This window comes from Channa argus, chromosome 3 (assembly GCF_033026475.1).
Source record: "Channa argus isolate prfri chromosome 3, Channa argus male v1.0, whole genome shotgun sequence".
Taxonomy (NCBI): Eukaryota; Metazoa; Chordata; class Actinopteri; order Anabantiformes; family Channidae; genus Channa; species Channa argus.
In genome coordinates, this window is record NC_090199.1 from 4,811,223 (window position 1) to 4,825,170 (window position 13,948).

The 13,948-nt window shown below is 42.0% G+C and overlaps 1 protein-coding gene across 1 annotated transcript; it reads left to right on the plus strand.

Annotated features, from left to right (window-relative positions):
* The first annotated feature begins 4,255 nt into the window (after nucleotides 1-4,255).
* On the plus strand, nucleotides 4,256-13,355 carry LOC137124682 (uncharacterized). The gene is made up of 9 exons (XM_067499774.1): nucleotides 4,256-4,559; nucleotides 6,735-7,091; nucleotides 7,327-7,527; nucleotides 8,081-8,434; nucleotides 8,528-8,749; nucleotides 9,178-9,531; nucleotides 12,007-12,231; nucleotides 12,337-12,594; nucleotides 12,677-13,355. The coding sequence occupies exons 1-9, from the start codon at nucleotides 4,505-4,507 to the stop codon at nucleotides 12,955-12,957; spliced, it is 2,307 nt and encodes a 768-aa protein (XP_067355875.1). The 5' UTR covers nucleotides 4,256-4,504; the 3' UTR covers nucleotides 12,958-13,355.
* The last annotated feature ends 593 nt before the right edge of the window (nucleotides 13,356-13,948 follow it).

The following is a 13,948-nucleotide window of genomic DNA, read 5'->3' on the forward strand; positions in this document are numbered from 1 at the left end:
CTAAAATGCACTATAACCTTTACAGGTGAACTTAACCTCTAAACTTTTGAATCCACTACTGTGAACCTACAAGACGATTAAATGCAAAAATCACACCTTGATTCATTGACCACTGAATGTTCTACTTCAGTGACAGTTTGTATTTTCCTCTTCATCATCATGCTGTTCAAATTATGACATCACGAGACCAAGACGACACCTAACAGCTGACAAGTTATTGACATGTTGACATTTCTGGTTGGGGTTAAATTCAACAACTTGATCCACAAGGTCGAGCTCGTTACTTGTCGATTACTGCTCGCAGCACAGAACCGACACAGGTCGGCAAAGTTCTACAGACTTTTCCAATTCTCTGTAAAGATCTGTAGTCTTTTGGTGTAGACCAGCTAAACAAATCTGCCACATCTCTGGTGTTTTCAAACCCTTGTCTCGGGCAACATCAACCAGAAGTGTGACGCTTCAAGGCTTGTCAAGCCTGAAAATTTCACTCACATGTTTCTTTTCCAAATCTCTTCTCAGGAAAGCTTGAACCTTCAAAACCAGCAGCTATTGGTCTAAAAGTTTGATGCTGGTCTTTGACTGATCCCTTGGACAGTGGAGCCAGCAGAGACTTCCAATTAGGTTTCTGCACTGGAGAAACTTGGAGCTGGAGTTAATAAGGTGCCGCATGTCTCTACACATACAGATAAATGTACAAGAATCAAAACAGCTGTTCACCATTTGCTGTACTCTGGAGATAATCTAGTGTGCAGGCATCTGCTTGCTTATGTTGCTTAGCAACAGTCAAGTCAGGTACAGTTTCAGATCTGTTTGTGTTGGCGGATCTCAAAACTGATTAAATAATATCTGTTGTTGCTTATTGCAGTCAAATAATAAATAGCGTTTGTAGAACAGTATAAAAGCCATTTCACACTCGAGGTCATGCTGTTGTACTGAATATCAACATGACTGTGATGTGGTCGCACTCCCTCCAATGTGATGTTGCTTAATTAAATCCACTACTGTCTGACTCCTCCTGCCTCTGTTTTTAGGTTCAACCATAAAGTCTGACACTTACATATATTGGAACTAAACGAAGCCAATTTAATAATCCAAAGTGTGAAGCTAAATTCAAGTACTGTTGTTGCCCCAACTATTCTTAGTGTTTTGTTTTTTTCAGTGTTTATGCAAAAGCAAATTTTTGTGTGCTGTATTGTTAGTTACTAAAAGAATAGAAACATTTTCATTAACATACAAATTACTCAGAGATTTATTGTTTATATTAGTTTGGCTCAATTAGTAATCTGAAGGGAAGAAGCAGAGCACTGTCTATTATTCCTGTGCGAGCACAAAATGAACATCATTGGAACAGTGATGCCTGATGGGAAAATTAGCAGTGTCACTTCACCGGTGATCATGACTTCAGGGCACTAAACAAATATAAGCAGGTGACTGCAGCAGCACTCAATGGTGCTTGGGAAGTGGGTATTTTTCATTTAATACAGTATAAAAGTTGCTGTTTAACTAAATTGAAACATGATACATCAGGTGAAACAGTTGTAATTCCATGTTGCTGCCACTAGATACCAGTAAAGGAGCATGTTAGGATGAAGGAAAACCAGGGTCCTGTCAACTTAGCCCTTTGTTTTCAGCAGTGTAGTTGTGGCAGATGTTTCTGTTTTCTGATCAGTTCTTTTACTTGACAATTCCAAGAAAAATCAGGCTGTTTAAAAATGCTGACGGGGTTTATGACCCATGTTTGCACAAAGGTCATAAACCCCGAAGAGACACATATCACTTCAAGGAGTCACTTGCAGAACAGAGGCAATGAACTGAAAGTAATAGTTCCAGGAAAGATTGGGGAGTAGCTTAGTCTGACCTGTGTCTGCACTTTACAGTCGTGAAAATAAAAATCATCTGATCGTTGCAAGTTTTAGTATTAGCCACAGCGAATCATGTACCTCCATCTAACTCTGTCCTCTGCATCCTCTTCTCTCACACCAACTAACTTCATGTCCTCTCTCACTACATCCATAAATCTCCTCTTCGGTCTTCCTCTAGACCTCCTGCCTGGCAGCTCCAACCTCAACATCCTTCTACTGATATATTCACAGTTTCTCCTCTGAACATGTCCAAACCACCTCAATCTGGCCTCTCTGACTTTATCTCCAACACATCTAACATGAGCTGTCCCTCTGATGTCCTCATTCCTGATCCTGTCCATCCTCGTCACTCCCAAAGAGAACCTCAACATCTTAAGCTCTGCTACCTCCAGCTCTGCCTCCTGTCTTTTCTTCAGTGCCACTGTCTCTAAGCCCAACCTACACACACCTACAGCACCTCTCCACTGTCTTACAGCTCTCATACATGTCCTGCACCACTCTAACATACTTCTCTGCCGCTCCAGACGTCCTCATACAATACCACAGCTCCTCTCTCTGCACCCTGTCATACACTTTCTCTAAATCTACAAAGACACAATGCAACTCCCTCTGACCTTCTCTGTACTTCTCCATCAGCATCCTCAAAGCAAATACTGAATCTGTTGTTCTCTTTCTAGGCATGAAACCATATTGCTGCTCACAGATGTTCACCTCTGCCCTTAGCCGAGCTTCCACTACTCTTTCTTAGTACTTCATTGTTTGGCTAATCAGCTTTATTCCGCTGTAGTTGCCACAGCTCTGCTCATCTCCCTTGTTCTTAAAACTGGGCACCAGTACACTTCTCCTTCAGTCCTCAGCAACCTCGCACTCTCCAAGATCTTGTTGAACAAACTAGTCAGAAACTCTACTGCCACCTCTCCTAGACACTTCCATACCTCCACAGGTTTGTCATCAGGACCAACTGCCTTTCCACTCTTCATCCTCTTCAATGTCCTCCTCACTTCACTCTTACTAATCTTTGCTATTTCCTGCTCCACACCAGTCACCTCTTCTTCTCTTCGTTCCCTTTCATTTCCCTTTCATTCATCAACTCTTCAAAGTTCTCCTTCCATCTTCCCATCACAAGTGGATGCATCTACTATCAGCATTATATCCTGATATAATGGATGCAGTGAACATGGTGTTGTAAGTCGGAGAGCTGGGATCCAAAACTTCCTTGCCTGTCGCTTGTCCTGGGAGATGTGCAGCTGCTCAACAGGAGGAGGAAAAGTTTGCAGCAGTTGATCTTTTTGGCTGATTGTATGATGAACTGCAGTCTCTGAACGTCATGTTAGGTTTCAGTGCTGGACCGGACAGGGATGGATGTTGTTGGGGAGGGAATCCACTAAGGCAGTGTAAAACTGAACCAACACTGGCTGTGGCAGGTCGTCTCCGTCCTAGATTAATCCAGCTTGACACAGGAACTGGAGGAGGTGCAGTCACTGTACAGGGTTGTATTGGCCTGTTGAATATGTCCGTGTTTACAGGGTCTAGTTGGTCTGTGCATATGTGACAAAGTCTGCCTGCTGCAGGGAGGGAGGACTTCAAAGGTGAGAGAGGTTGGAGGGACCCAAGGGGGTAAGAAGAGTGGTAGGGACCATTTGTGAACCTTTGTCTTTTCAAATCTGCAATGTAAGATTTTCTGCCAGTTGATTGTTTTCAGTGGGGAGGGGGCTTCTTTTCTACACTGATTTCCCAGAAGTCTTTCCAAACTGAGGAGAATCATGGGCTGAGGGCATCTCCAGCTTCTCCACATGTCTCTTCTTGTCTGCTTTACTGTACCTGGCTTGTCTCTACAAGTCCCCCCCTCAGTGGGCATCTTCCTTGTCTCAGCTGGGACATCTGAGCACTGTGTGTAATTGTAAAGTCCTCGAACACAGTAACCACAGAGTCTAAAAGGAGACCTGCTTGTGTTCAACTGAAATAAACCGATGCAAACTAAATAAAGAAGCTGCAGTGATGAAAGTTTTGTCGTTATTAGGAAACATCACAGGGTGGAGACTGTGTTGATCACAGCTCTGAATGTGGTGTGATAAAATTAAAACATTTCATTCTTTTTTTGACATAGTTTTAAGTCATAGTCCTAAAGTAGCATCAGACATTTTGTGTCTGTTAATGCAGGACGTCTCTAAAGTCAGTGTCCCATTTTTACTGTAATGACATGTGACTCATTATTTTCTGTTTTCAAACTTGTGCATCACTGAGACACTTCTTCCTGTAATAATTAAAAAAATTAAAAAATTTTAAAAAAAGGAAGAGAAGAAAATGAATCTTGTCTTTGAATATCGGTAATGAGCTTTGGATACTGAAGTTCACAAAATCGCTCTCTAATTCTTTCTTTTATATATATTTAAAGTTGTCGTTTACATTTGGTTTAACAACAAGCAAAACATTTTCTGCCTTCCGCTTCACGGTGTTTATTAATGAGGAGGAAGGAAGTTTGGTGTCCTTTTTTTTTTACGCTCCTGAGCACAGAGGAAGATTACAATTGCAGACATCTTCCTTCTTTTAAGCACGTAGACATTTGTGATGTGACTAATACATTAACTATCCTCTAATATTTTTGTTCCCTGAAGCCGCTCGCAGACTGGAGAGGAGCAGCTATGAGTTTAACAGCAGTAGCAGCTGTAATTTTTGTATGTGTTTTCTCTAAATCAGGTATGTGTACAGTATTTTATGTTTCCAATGTATGTTAAATGTATATTAGTCCTATTCAGAGCAGCCTGTGCTGATTGGATTTAAGATGAGAGAAACCTTTTATTCGTATCACAGTGGGGAAATTTTACAGCTGCAGCAAAAGTCTGCAGAATGGAAAAAATCAAAAAACTAAATTATTTTTAGTAGAATGCAGACAGATAATGTTGTTTTTTAAAAAAGGGGAAGTGATTAATGCAGAGCACATTTAAAAAAAAAAAAAAACTGCTCTGTCTCAGCAGCTGCTCAGTGTTAAGGTCACTATGTGCTATTATTTCCAAGGGCCCAAAAAGAAATTGGCTTCTTTACATGAAAATGATCAAGAACTGGCCCCAGGCTGTACGTCTGTTTCCGGTCACCTTCTCTCACCCACTCTTCCACCGGATCCCAGTGTTGTTAGTTACTCAGGTTCTCTAGGAGCCTGTTTGGGGTCTTCAGCTTCTTTTTAGCCTTTTCATGCTGTTGCTGCCTGCCTGTGCTTGCATTACTCATCTTGTTTTGTCAGCGTGCAGTTTTGGAATTCAGGCCCAAGTTTTGGGATTTGAGCAACCCATCAAAAACACGTGACAATCAGTTTTCCTCTGCAGTGTAGTGGAGTAAATGTTGTGAGGGAATAGAGTAAATTTAGTCATATGGTTGGATAATTAGCAGGGTCGTGGCTGGGTCGTGTTTGGAGGAATGTTTGAGATCACAGCAGGCATTTTATGTTACAAGGCCCAAAGCAATGTAGCAGATAGTGGGTCCTGGGGTCACAAGATCTAAAAGAGGGGACAATAAAAGGGTTTTATTTACTGACATCTTCAGATAACCTAGAAAGGGACAAGAGTGATGACTGTCAACTGCATGCACCTGCTTTCTTCATTCATGTTTTGTGAGGGTGGTTCCTGTCTTGGGTTTAAGTATAAATAGAAGGGGTTTGGGATACAAGTAAGAAACAACACTCAACATCCATGTGTTCTTCTCCATGCCGGCATGTATTAAACTGAGATGGTTCATCACGCTGAGATCTGTCTACAATTCTTCCAAGAGGAAACATTTCTATCACAATGTGCAGCAGAGTTTCATCAAGTACATGTGTCATCCTTACATTCTACTGTGTATATAGGAATGTTGTTCTTTAATCATCAGGCGAGCAATACTCAATCTCTGTAGCCTTATTGATTAAATGTCTAGTACATGAAAAGAATTGATATTCATTGTCAAGTCTGTTTATGAAGCATTTGGTGTTTCATAGAAAGCAGCAAATTAACAAAATTATTTAAAATCTAAAATGTAATCATGTACATGATGTTTGTTCTATGAAAGACATGTTAAGTAATGATACAGGTTATTTCCTTTGAAATTAAATGTAGTTACATGTTCTTCTATTAGTATGAAAACTCCCTGTTTGTTGATGTACATGTTTAAATTCACAGTATGTAACACTTGCAAAAATGAAACTGGAAGATTCATCATTTTTTAAAAACATGTTACAGATGGTGTCTAAAGGCTTTTTCTTATGATCTCAACACAGCTTTGATGGTATGAGGTGACTGCTTTACTATGTGACCATACCACTGTAGGAAGCAGTGGAAACCTGTTGAATGAATCAGCTAAAACCACAGTACTTTAAGACAAGTACTAAGTGAACATAGATAAATACCACATCAACTTGCATAATGAGCCACTTTTTGACTGTAAAGCATCATATTTCTCATCATATCATTGGTTTCCACAGTGGGATGATGTAAGAGTCAAAATAGAATTTTGAATTCAGTTCTTTTGGGCAGCACGGTGGTCGAGCGGTTAGTGCTGCTGCCTCCCGGCTACAAGAATCAAATCCCTGGTTGTCTGCATCCTTACTGTGTGTAGTTTGCATGTTCTCCCAGTGCTTATGTGAGTTTCTCTGGTTCCTTCCACAGTCCACAAACATGCATGTTAGATAAATGGTAACTTTAAATTACCAGTGGGTGTGGACGTCTCTCTGTGTCGGCCCTGAGGTGGACTGGAGGCCTGTCCAGGGTGGACTCTGCCTCCCACCCTGTCACAGTGGGAATAGACTCCTGAATCCATGGATTCAGTTCACTTGCAGGTTTATATACTGTATCACATCTACAAAATCTAAAATGTGATTGTTGTTTCTGCTGTTCTGTGTTACAGTGGTACATGGTCAGAATGACTGGGGAGTAACTTACACCTCTACTGACATCTGTGTCTTAGAAGGATCAACAGTGGACATTCACTGTACTTACACGTACCCATCCAGGACAGGAGACATTGTTACTACGGTTGAAGACACGTTCTGGTGTACTAAAGTTAATGACTATAAACATGTGGACCTGAGATTGTCCTCAGTGTTTGCAGGTCGTCTGCAGGTTTCCTGTAATAAAAACACCTGCAGTCTGAGAATAACAGACCTGAGAAAGACCGACTCAGACGTCTACTATTTCAGATTCATCACAAACCAACCAGGAGGGAGATACACTGGTGAACCTGGAGTCACTTTGATTGTCAAACGTAACAATTTTAACCACAACCTTTGTTTTTTTATTTGTCAAGATCATTAAAACTGTGGTGTGAATATATAAGTGTAAACTTTGTTCTCGCGATAAAACAGTAACATTCTCAGTTAAAGTTTTTAATTGTTATATCAATTAATTATATTTTGTTTTCCAGGGAGAACAAAATGATCATACATGTGGATTTAGGACATTTACACATTTTCTTTTTTCTCCCTTCTTGACAAATCCAGCTCTACAGCTACAGTGGTTTTCTATGACACAGCTCGAATGTTCCAGCAGTTGTGGTTCACCTGATCCTCCGTCCTACATCTGGTACAAGAATGGACAGAAAACTTGGGGAGAAACATCTTTATATCCAGACAAACTTAATCAAACAGACAGTTATACCTGTGCTCTTAAAGGACGTGAGGACTTCCCCTCTACCTCAGTGTGTGAGTTTAATCCACAGTAAAACTAGAACACTGTCCCATGACTGTGTCTTTTTCCACATTAACACCATGTCATGATCCGACAGTCCCAATGCACTTCCTCCCTTTGGACTTTTATTTTTAGCCCCTTTTCCCCACTTCCTGCTTCTAGTTCTGTTCCTTAACTTTACCTTCATTATCCCTCATTGTTTGCACCTGTTCCCCTCACTATTTAAGTCCAGCCTTCCTCACAGTTCCCGGCCAGATCCTGACAGTGATTTTGGCTTAGTGGGATGTATTTTTGTTATAATTTGTCAGTTATATTTTCCTCTACCCTCTTGTTAGGAGCGACTTCTGTTCTATGTTAATTTTTACCAATAAACGTGTTTATGAGTTCAGTCCCTCTCACCGTATCCTCACTTGGGTCCGATTTACCAGAATCGCGATACACCATCTGTTTGCATTGAGCTGTACAGAACCTTTAAAACTGTCAGTAATTTAACAATACAACTGCTGTGTATCACTGCAGTTACAGATGTAGCTGTAACAAGACTGTTTTAAATGTTTTATCTTTCAGGTGGAAAAGAACAAATCTGCAACACAGTGAATTACACTGACAGAAGAATCTGTGTCTTCAAAGGTTCATCAGTGGACATTTCATGTACTTACACCAGTTATTATCAGGTCAAATCTAAATTCTGGTTCAGTCCTGAACGTAGTCATCAGTGGCAGAATCTCTCACAGCCTGAGGATCTTAGTAAAGACTCCCAGTATTCAGGTCGTGTTCAGGTCTTTGAGACAGAGACAGGACGCTCCACTCTGAGAATCACTGACCTGAGAGAGACAGATTCAGCCCAGTATCACTTCAAATTCATAACATGGGGCTTTGAATGGAGGAGCAGTTTACCTGGAACAACTCTGACTGTCACAGGTACTGATCGGTAGAAACTGATGTTATACTTTAAATTTATATAAATATTTATTTATGTAATTTATCTGTGTGTGTACATGTGTTTCTGTAAAGATCCAGATCTGCAGGTGATAGTCAGATCATTTTCTACCTGGACTAACCTGAAGTGTCACAGCAGTTGTCGTCTACCAGTTGATTCTTCCTACATCTGGTACAAGAATGGAGAAAACATGAGAGAAAATCATGAAGAAATATCAATATATCCTGGAAACTATTATTCAGACAGCTATTCCTGTGCTGTCAAAGGACATGAGGATTGTCCTTCTCCTTCAGTGTGTGAGTTTCCTCCACATTTTATCCACTAGCTGAACAGTATCTGCTGTGGTCTGTAAGTCTTTGTGTTACATTTTAAAATCACTGATGCACCACAACAATTTTAAATATGTTGCATTTTGACTTTGCTGGCTGCACTAAAACCTGAACATTATTATACAATTCAATATGATTTATTGTTGTGTATTTAGTCTCTGTTTAAACCATTGGAATAATAAAAACCTTCATTTGCATCTCACTCTGTCAGTGACCTTGACTATTAATGTTTCACCTTAGGGACATTTTATTACAATAATGTCCTCAAAGTGTAACATTGAGAATGATGAAATGATGTAACAGAGTCTAGACAGTTAAATTCACATCTGTCATCTCGGTGACACAAATATAGTGACTTTTGTAAAAGTGCTATTTTTAAATGTTTTATCTTTCAGGTGTTTATGGTGAATCCTGCAACACAGTAATTTACACTGACAGAAGAATCTGTGGCCCTAAAGGTTCATCAGTGAACATTTCATGTACTTACAATGGTTATAATCAGGTCAAATCTAAATTCTGGTTCAGGTCTGAACGTAGTGGTCAGTGGCAGAATCCCTCACAGCCTGAGGATCTTAGTAAAGACTCCCAGTATTCAGGTCGTGTTCGGGTCTTTGAGACAGAGACAGGACGCTCCACTCTGAGAATCACTGACCTGAGAGACACAGATTCAGCCCAGTATCACTTCAAATTCATAACACAGAGCTTTGAATGGAGGAGCAGTTTACCTGGAACAACTCTGACTGTCACAGGTACTGATCAACTCAAATCTCAGCACCACTTTCTAATACAGTAATCTCATGTGACATTATCATATTCATGACTTTAAAAATATATCAATGCTTTACAGATTTGTCTTCTTCTTTTCCTTTCGGCTGTTCCCTTTCAGGGGTCTCCACAGTGAATCATGTGCCTCCATCTAACTCTGTCCTCTGCATCCTCTTCTCTCACACCAACTAACTTCATGTCCTCCCTCACTACATCCATAAATCTCCTTTTTGCTCTTCCTCTAGACCTCCTGCCTGGCAGCTCCAACCTCAGCATCCTTCTACTGATATATTCACAGTTTCTCCTCTAAACATGTCCAAACCACCTCAATCTGGCCTCTCTGACTTTATCTCCAACACATCTAACATGAGCTGTCCCTCTGATGTCCTCATTCCTGATCCTGTCCATCCTCATCACTCCCCAACAGAACCTCAACATCTTACGCTCTGCTACCTCCAGCTCTGCCTCCTGTCTTTTCTTCAGTGCCACTGTCTCTAAGCCGAACCTACACACACCTACAGCACCTCTCCACTGTCTTACAGCTCTCATACATGTCCTGCACCACTCTAACATACTTCTCTGCTGCTCCAGACGTCCTCATACAATACCACAGGTCCTCTCTTTGCACCCTGTCATACGCTTTCTCTAAATTTACAAAGAAACAATGCAACTCCCTCTGACCCTCTCTGTACTTCTCCATCAACATCCTCAAAGCAAATACTGAATCTGTTGAACTCTTTCTAAGCATGAAACCATATTGCTGCTCACAAATATTCACCTCTGCCCTTAGCCGAGCTTCCACTACTCTTTCCCACAACTTCATTGTTTGGCTCATCAGCTTTATTCCTCTGTAGTTGCCACAGCTCTGCACATCTCCCTTGTTCTTAAAAATTGGCACCAGTACACTTCTCCTCCAGTCCTCAGCATCCTCTCACTCTCCAAGATCTGACAAACTAGTCAGAAACTCTACTGCCACCTCTCCTAGACACTTCCATACCTCCACAGGTTTGTCATCAGGACCAACTGCCTTTCCACTCTTCATCCTCTTCAACGTCTTCCTCACTTCACTTTTACTAATCTTTGCTACTTCCTGCTCCACACCAGTCACCTCTTCTACTCTTCGTTCCCTTTCATTTTCCTCATTCATCACCTCTTCAAAGTTCTCCTTCCATCTTCCCATCACACTCCTGGCACCTGTCCATATATTTCCATCCCTATCTTTAATCACTCTAACCTGCTGCACATCCTTCCCATCTCTATCTCTTTGTCTCACCAACCTGTACAAATCCACCTCTGTCTCTTTAGTGTCCAACATAACATACAAGTCCTCATATGCTCCTTGTTTGGCCTTTGCCACCTCTACCTTCACCTTACGCTGCATCTCCCTGTACTCCTGTCTACTCTCTTCAGTCCTCTGTGTCCCACTTCTTCTTAGCTAACCTCTTTCTCTGTATACACTCCTGAACTTCCTCGTTCCAACACCAAGTCTCCTTGTCCACTTTCCTCTTTCCTGATGACACACCAAGTTCCCTCCTACCTGTCTCCCTGATCACATTAGCTGTAGTAGTCCAGCCATCTGGAAGCACCTCCAAACCACCCAGAGTCTGTCTCAGTTCCTCCCTGAAAATTACACAACATTCTTCCTTTTTCAACTTCCACCACTTCGTCCTCTGCTCTGCCTTTGTCCTCTTCATCTTCCTCACCACCAGAGTCATTTTACACACCACCATCCTGTGTTTTCTGGCTACACTCTCCCCTATCAATGCTTTACAGTCACTGATCTCTTTCAGATTACAACGTCTACACAAGATGTCGTCCACCTGAGTGCTTCTACCTCCGCTCTTACGTTCCTGCCTCTTCTGGATGAAAGTGTTAACTGCAGCCATTTCCATCCTCACAAACTCCTCTTTCAGGATAACTCCTACTCCATTTCTCTTCCTATCTGACCCATGGTAGAACAACTTGAAGCCGGCTCTTAAGCTTCTGGCCTTGCTACCTTTCCCCCTGGTCTCCTGTATACACAGTATGTCCACCTTCCTTCTCTGCATCATGTCAGTCAACTCTCTAGCCTTCCCTGTCATAGTCCTACATTCTTAGCTTTCCTCTTCTCTCTCTGCCTACGAACACACCTTCCTCCTTTTCTTCTTCGACTACGACCAACAGTAGTCCAATTTCCACTGGTAACCTGTAGGTCAACAGCACCAGTGGCAGCCGTTGTTAACCCGGGTCCCGACCGATCTGGTATGGAAGCCATTGTCACGATTTGCAATTTTAATTTGGCATGTGTTTTACATTGGATGCCCTTCCTGACACAACCATATGCATTGAAACAAGACTTGGGACTGGCACAGGAAGACACTGGCTTGTGTCCCCTTCCGTTTGCATTCACAACATTTTAACCTATGAGTTTTTATTTACTGTTATCCAGCATCATCATGAGCTGTCCCTCATGTGTCCAGGTCTCCAGGTGCAGGTGATCAGACTAACAGTCCAGGAGTCTCATACTGAGGCGGAGCTCAAGTGTCACAGCAGCTGCAGACCAGCTGCTCGTCTTTCCTACGTCTGGTTCAAGAACGGAGAGAAAATCACCAAGGAGGAAAATTCTTACAAAGACCAGTTTTATCCTGGAGACATCATCTCTTGTGCTTTAAAGGGACATGAGGATTACAGCTCCCCCCCAGTGTGTGAGTTTGAGTCACTATGTAACTAAGTAGAAAGTGAAAACATTATGGTCTGTCCAATATGGAGAGAAGCTCCACTACTCACTGTTTGATGTTTTTCTCCTGCAGCTGCTCTGAAGGTGCCGTCTGTGTCAGTGAGTCCACAAAGTGAAATCATGGAGGGAAGTTCAGTGACTCTGATCTGTAGCAGTGATGGTAACTCAGCAGCTAATTATACCTGGTACAGGAAGAACCAAACAGTGGTCAGCAAAGGACCACAGCTTGTCTTCAGCTCCATCCAGTCCTCTGACTCTGGACAGTATTACTGTACAGCTGAGAACGAGCTGGGGAGGAGGACGTCTGAAGACACCTTCATTAATGTGAAATGTAGGCTCCTGTGAACTTTAACTTTTTTGGTTTTTCACTCTTCACAATGTGGGACTGATTATTAGTGAATGATCTCCTCCAGATCCTCCAAAGCCACCCTCTGTGTCAGTGAGTCCCTCTGCTGAGATAGTGGAGGGTAGTTCAGTGAATCTGACCTGTAGCAGTGATGCTAACCCAGCAGCTAATTATACCTGGTACAGGAAGAACCAAACACTGCATCAAGGGTCAGGGGGCAGTTATTATTTCTCCTCCATCACCTCTGAGAACAGTGGGATCTACTACTGCACGTCAGAGAATCAATATGGGCACAACAAGTCATCATGTATAACAATAGATGTCCAGTGTAAGTACAAAAGATCTTAAACAGGTCTTAGGATAAAACTGATGTAAAGTACCAATATGTGAGTTTATTTGTTCTGCAGTACCCTACAGTATCTCTAAGGCTGACCTTTGCCACCTGACAGAGGAAACTCATTTCAGTCACTTGTATTAACAACCTTATTCCTTCAGTCATTACCCAGAGGTCATGACCACAGGTTAGTGTTGGAATGTAGATTTACTGGTAAATTGAAAACCTTCGTCTTAGCTCCCTGGATCACTGGACCATGGAACCTTTCTGGAGCCAGACCTAGGAGTGGAGCGTCCTGTAGCTGGGCCGTCATTCATGGGATCTGTTCAGGCACAGCCCAGAGAAATGGCATAGAGCCATTACCTTCAGGGGCAGGAATTGGGGTCAGGTGTAATGTAAACTAGGTGCCAGTTAAAGTCAGGGACCAAGATCTGCTCATCCCAGGCTTTGTAAGCTGGTTAAGCTGTTTTTTGGTACTGTTACTGAATTGTGTCTCTGTTTCCCAGATCCTCCACAGCTTCCCTCTGTGTCAGTGAGTCCCTCTGCTGAGATAGTGGAGGGTAGTTCAGTGAATCTGACCTGTAGCAGTGATGCTAACCCAGCAGCTAATTATACCTGGTACAAGGAGAATGAAGACTCACCAAAAGCTTCAGGACAGATCTTCACAATCACTGACTTCAGACCTGAACACAGTGGGAATTATTACTGTGAAGCCCAGAACACAAGAGGACGTCAGAACTCAACATTATATTTGACTGTTTTTACAGGTTAATTTGTCTGATCCCCCTGCACATGTGCACATCAGATGTTAAAACAAACTATATGTGGATGAAACTGGTGAAGCAGTCTGTACAGTTGTTTGAGTTTATCTGCAGTGATAAAGGTTGTAGGGTCTGTTGGCAGCAGGACACAAGAACTGTAGTGTGTCCTGTAAATGCATCTCATATAAATTGGCAACTGAGTGAACATGAACAACGTACAAAAGGACAAAACTCTATACTGTGC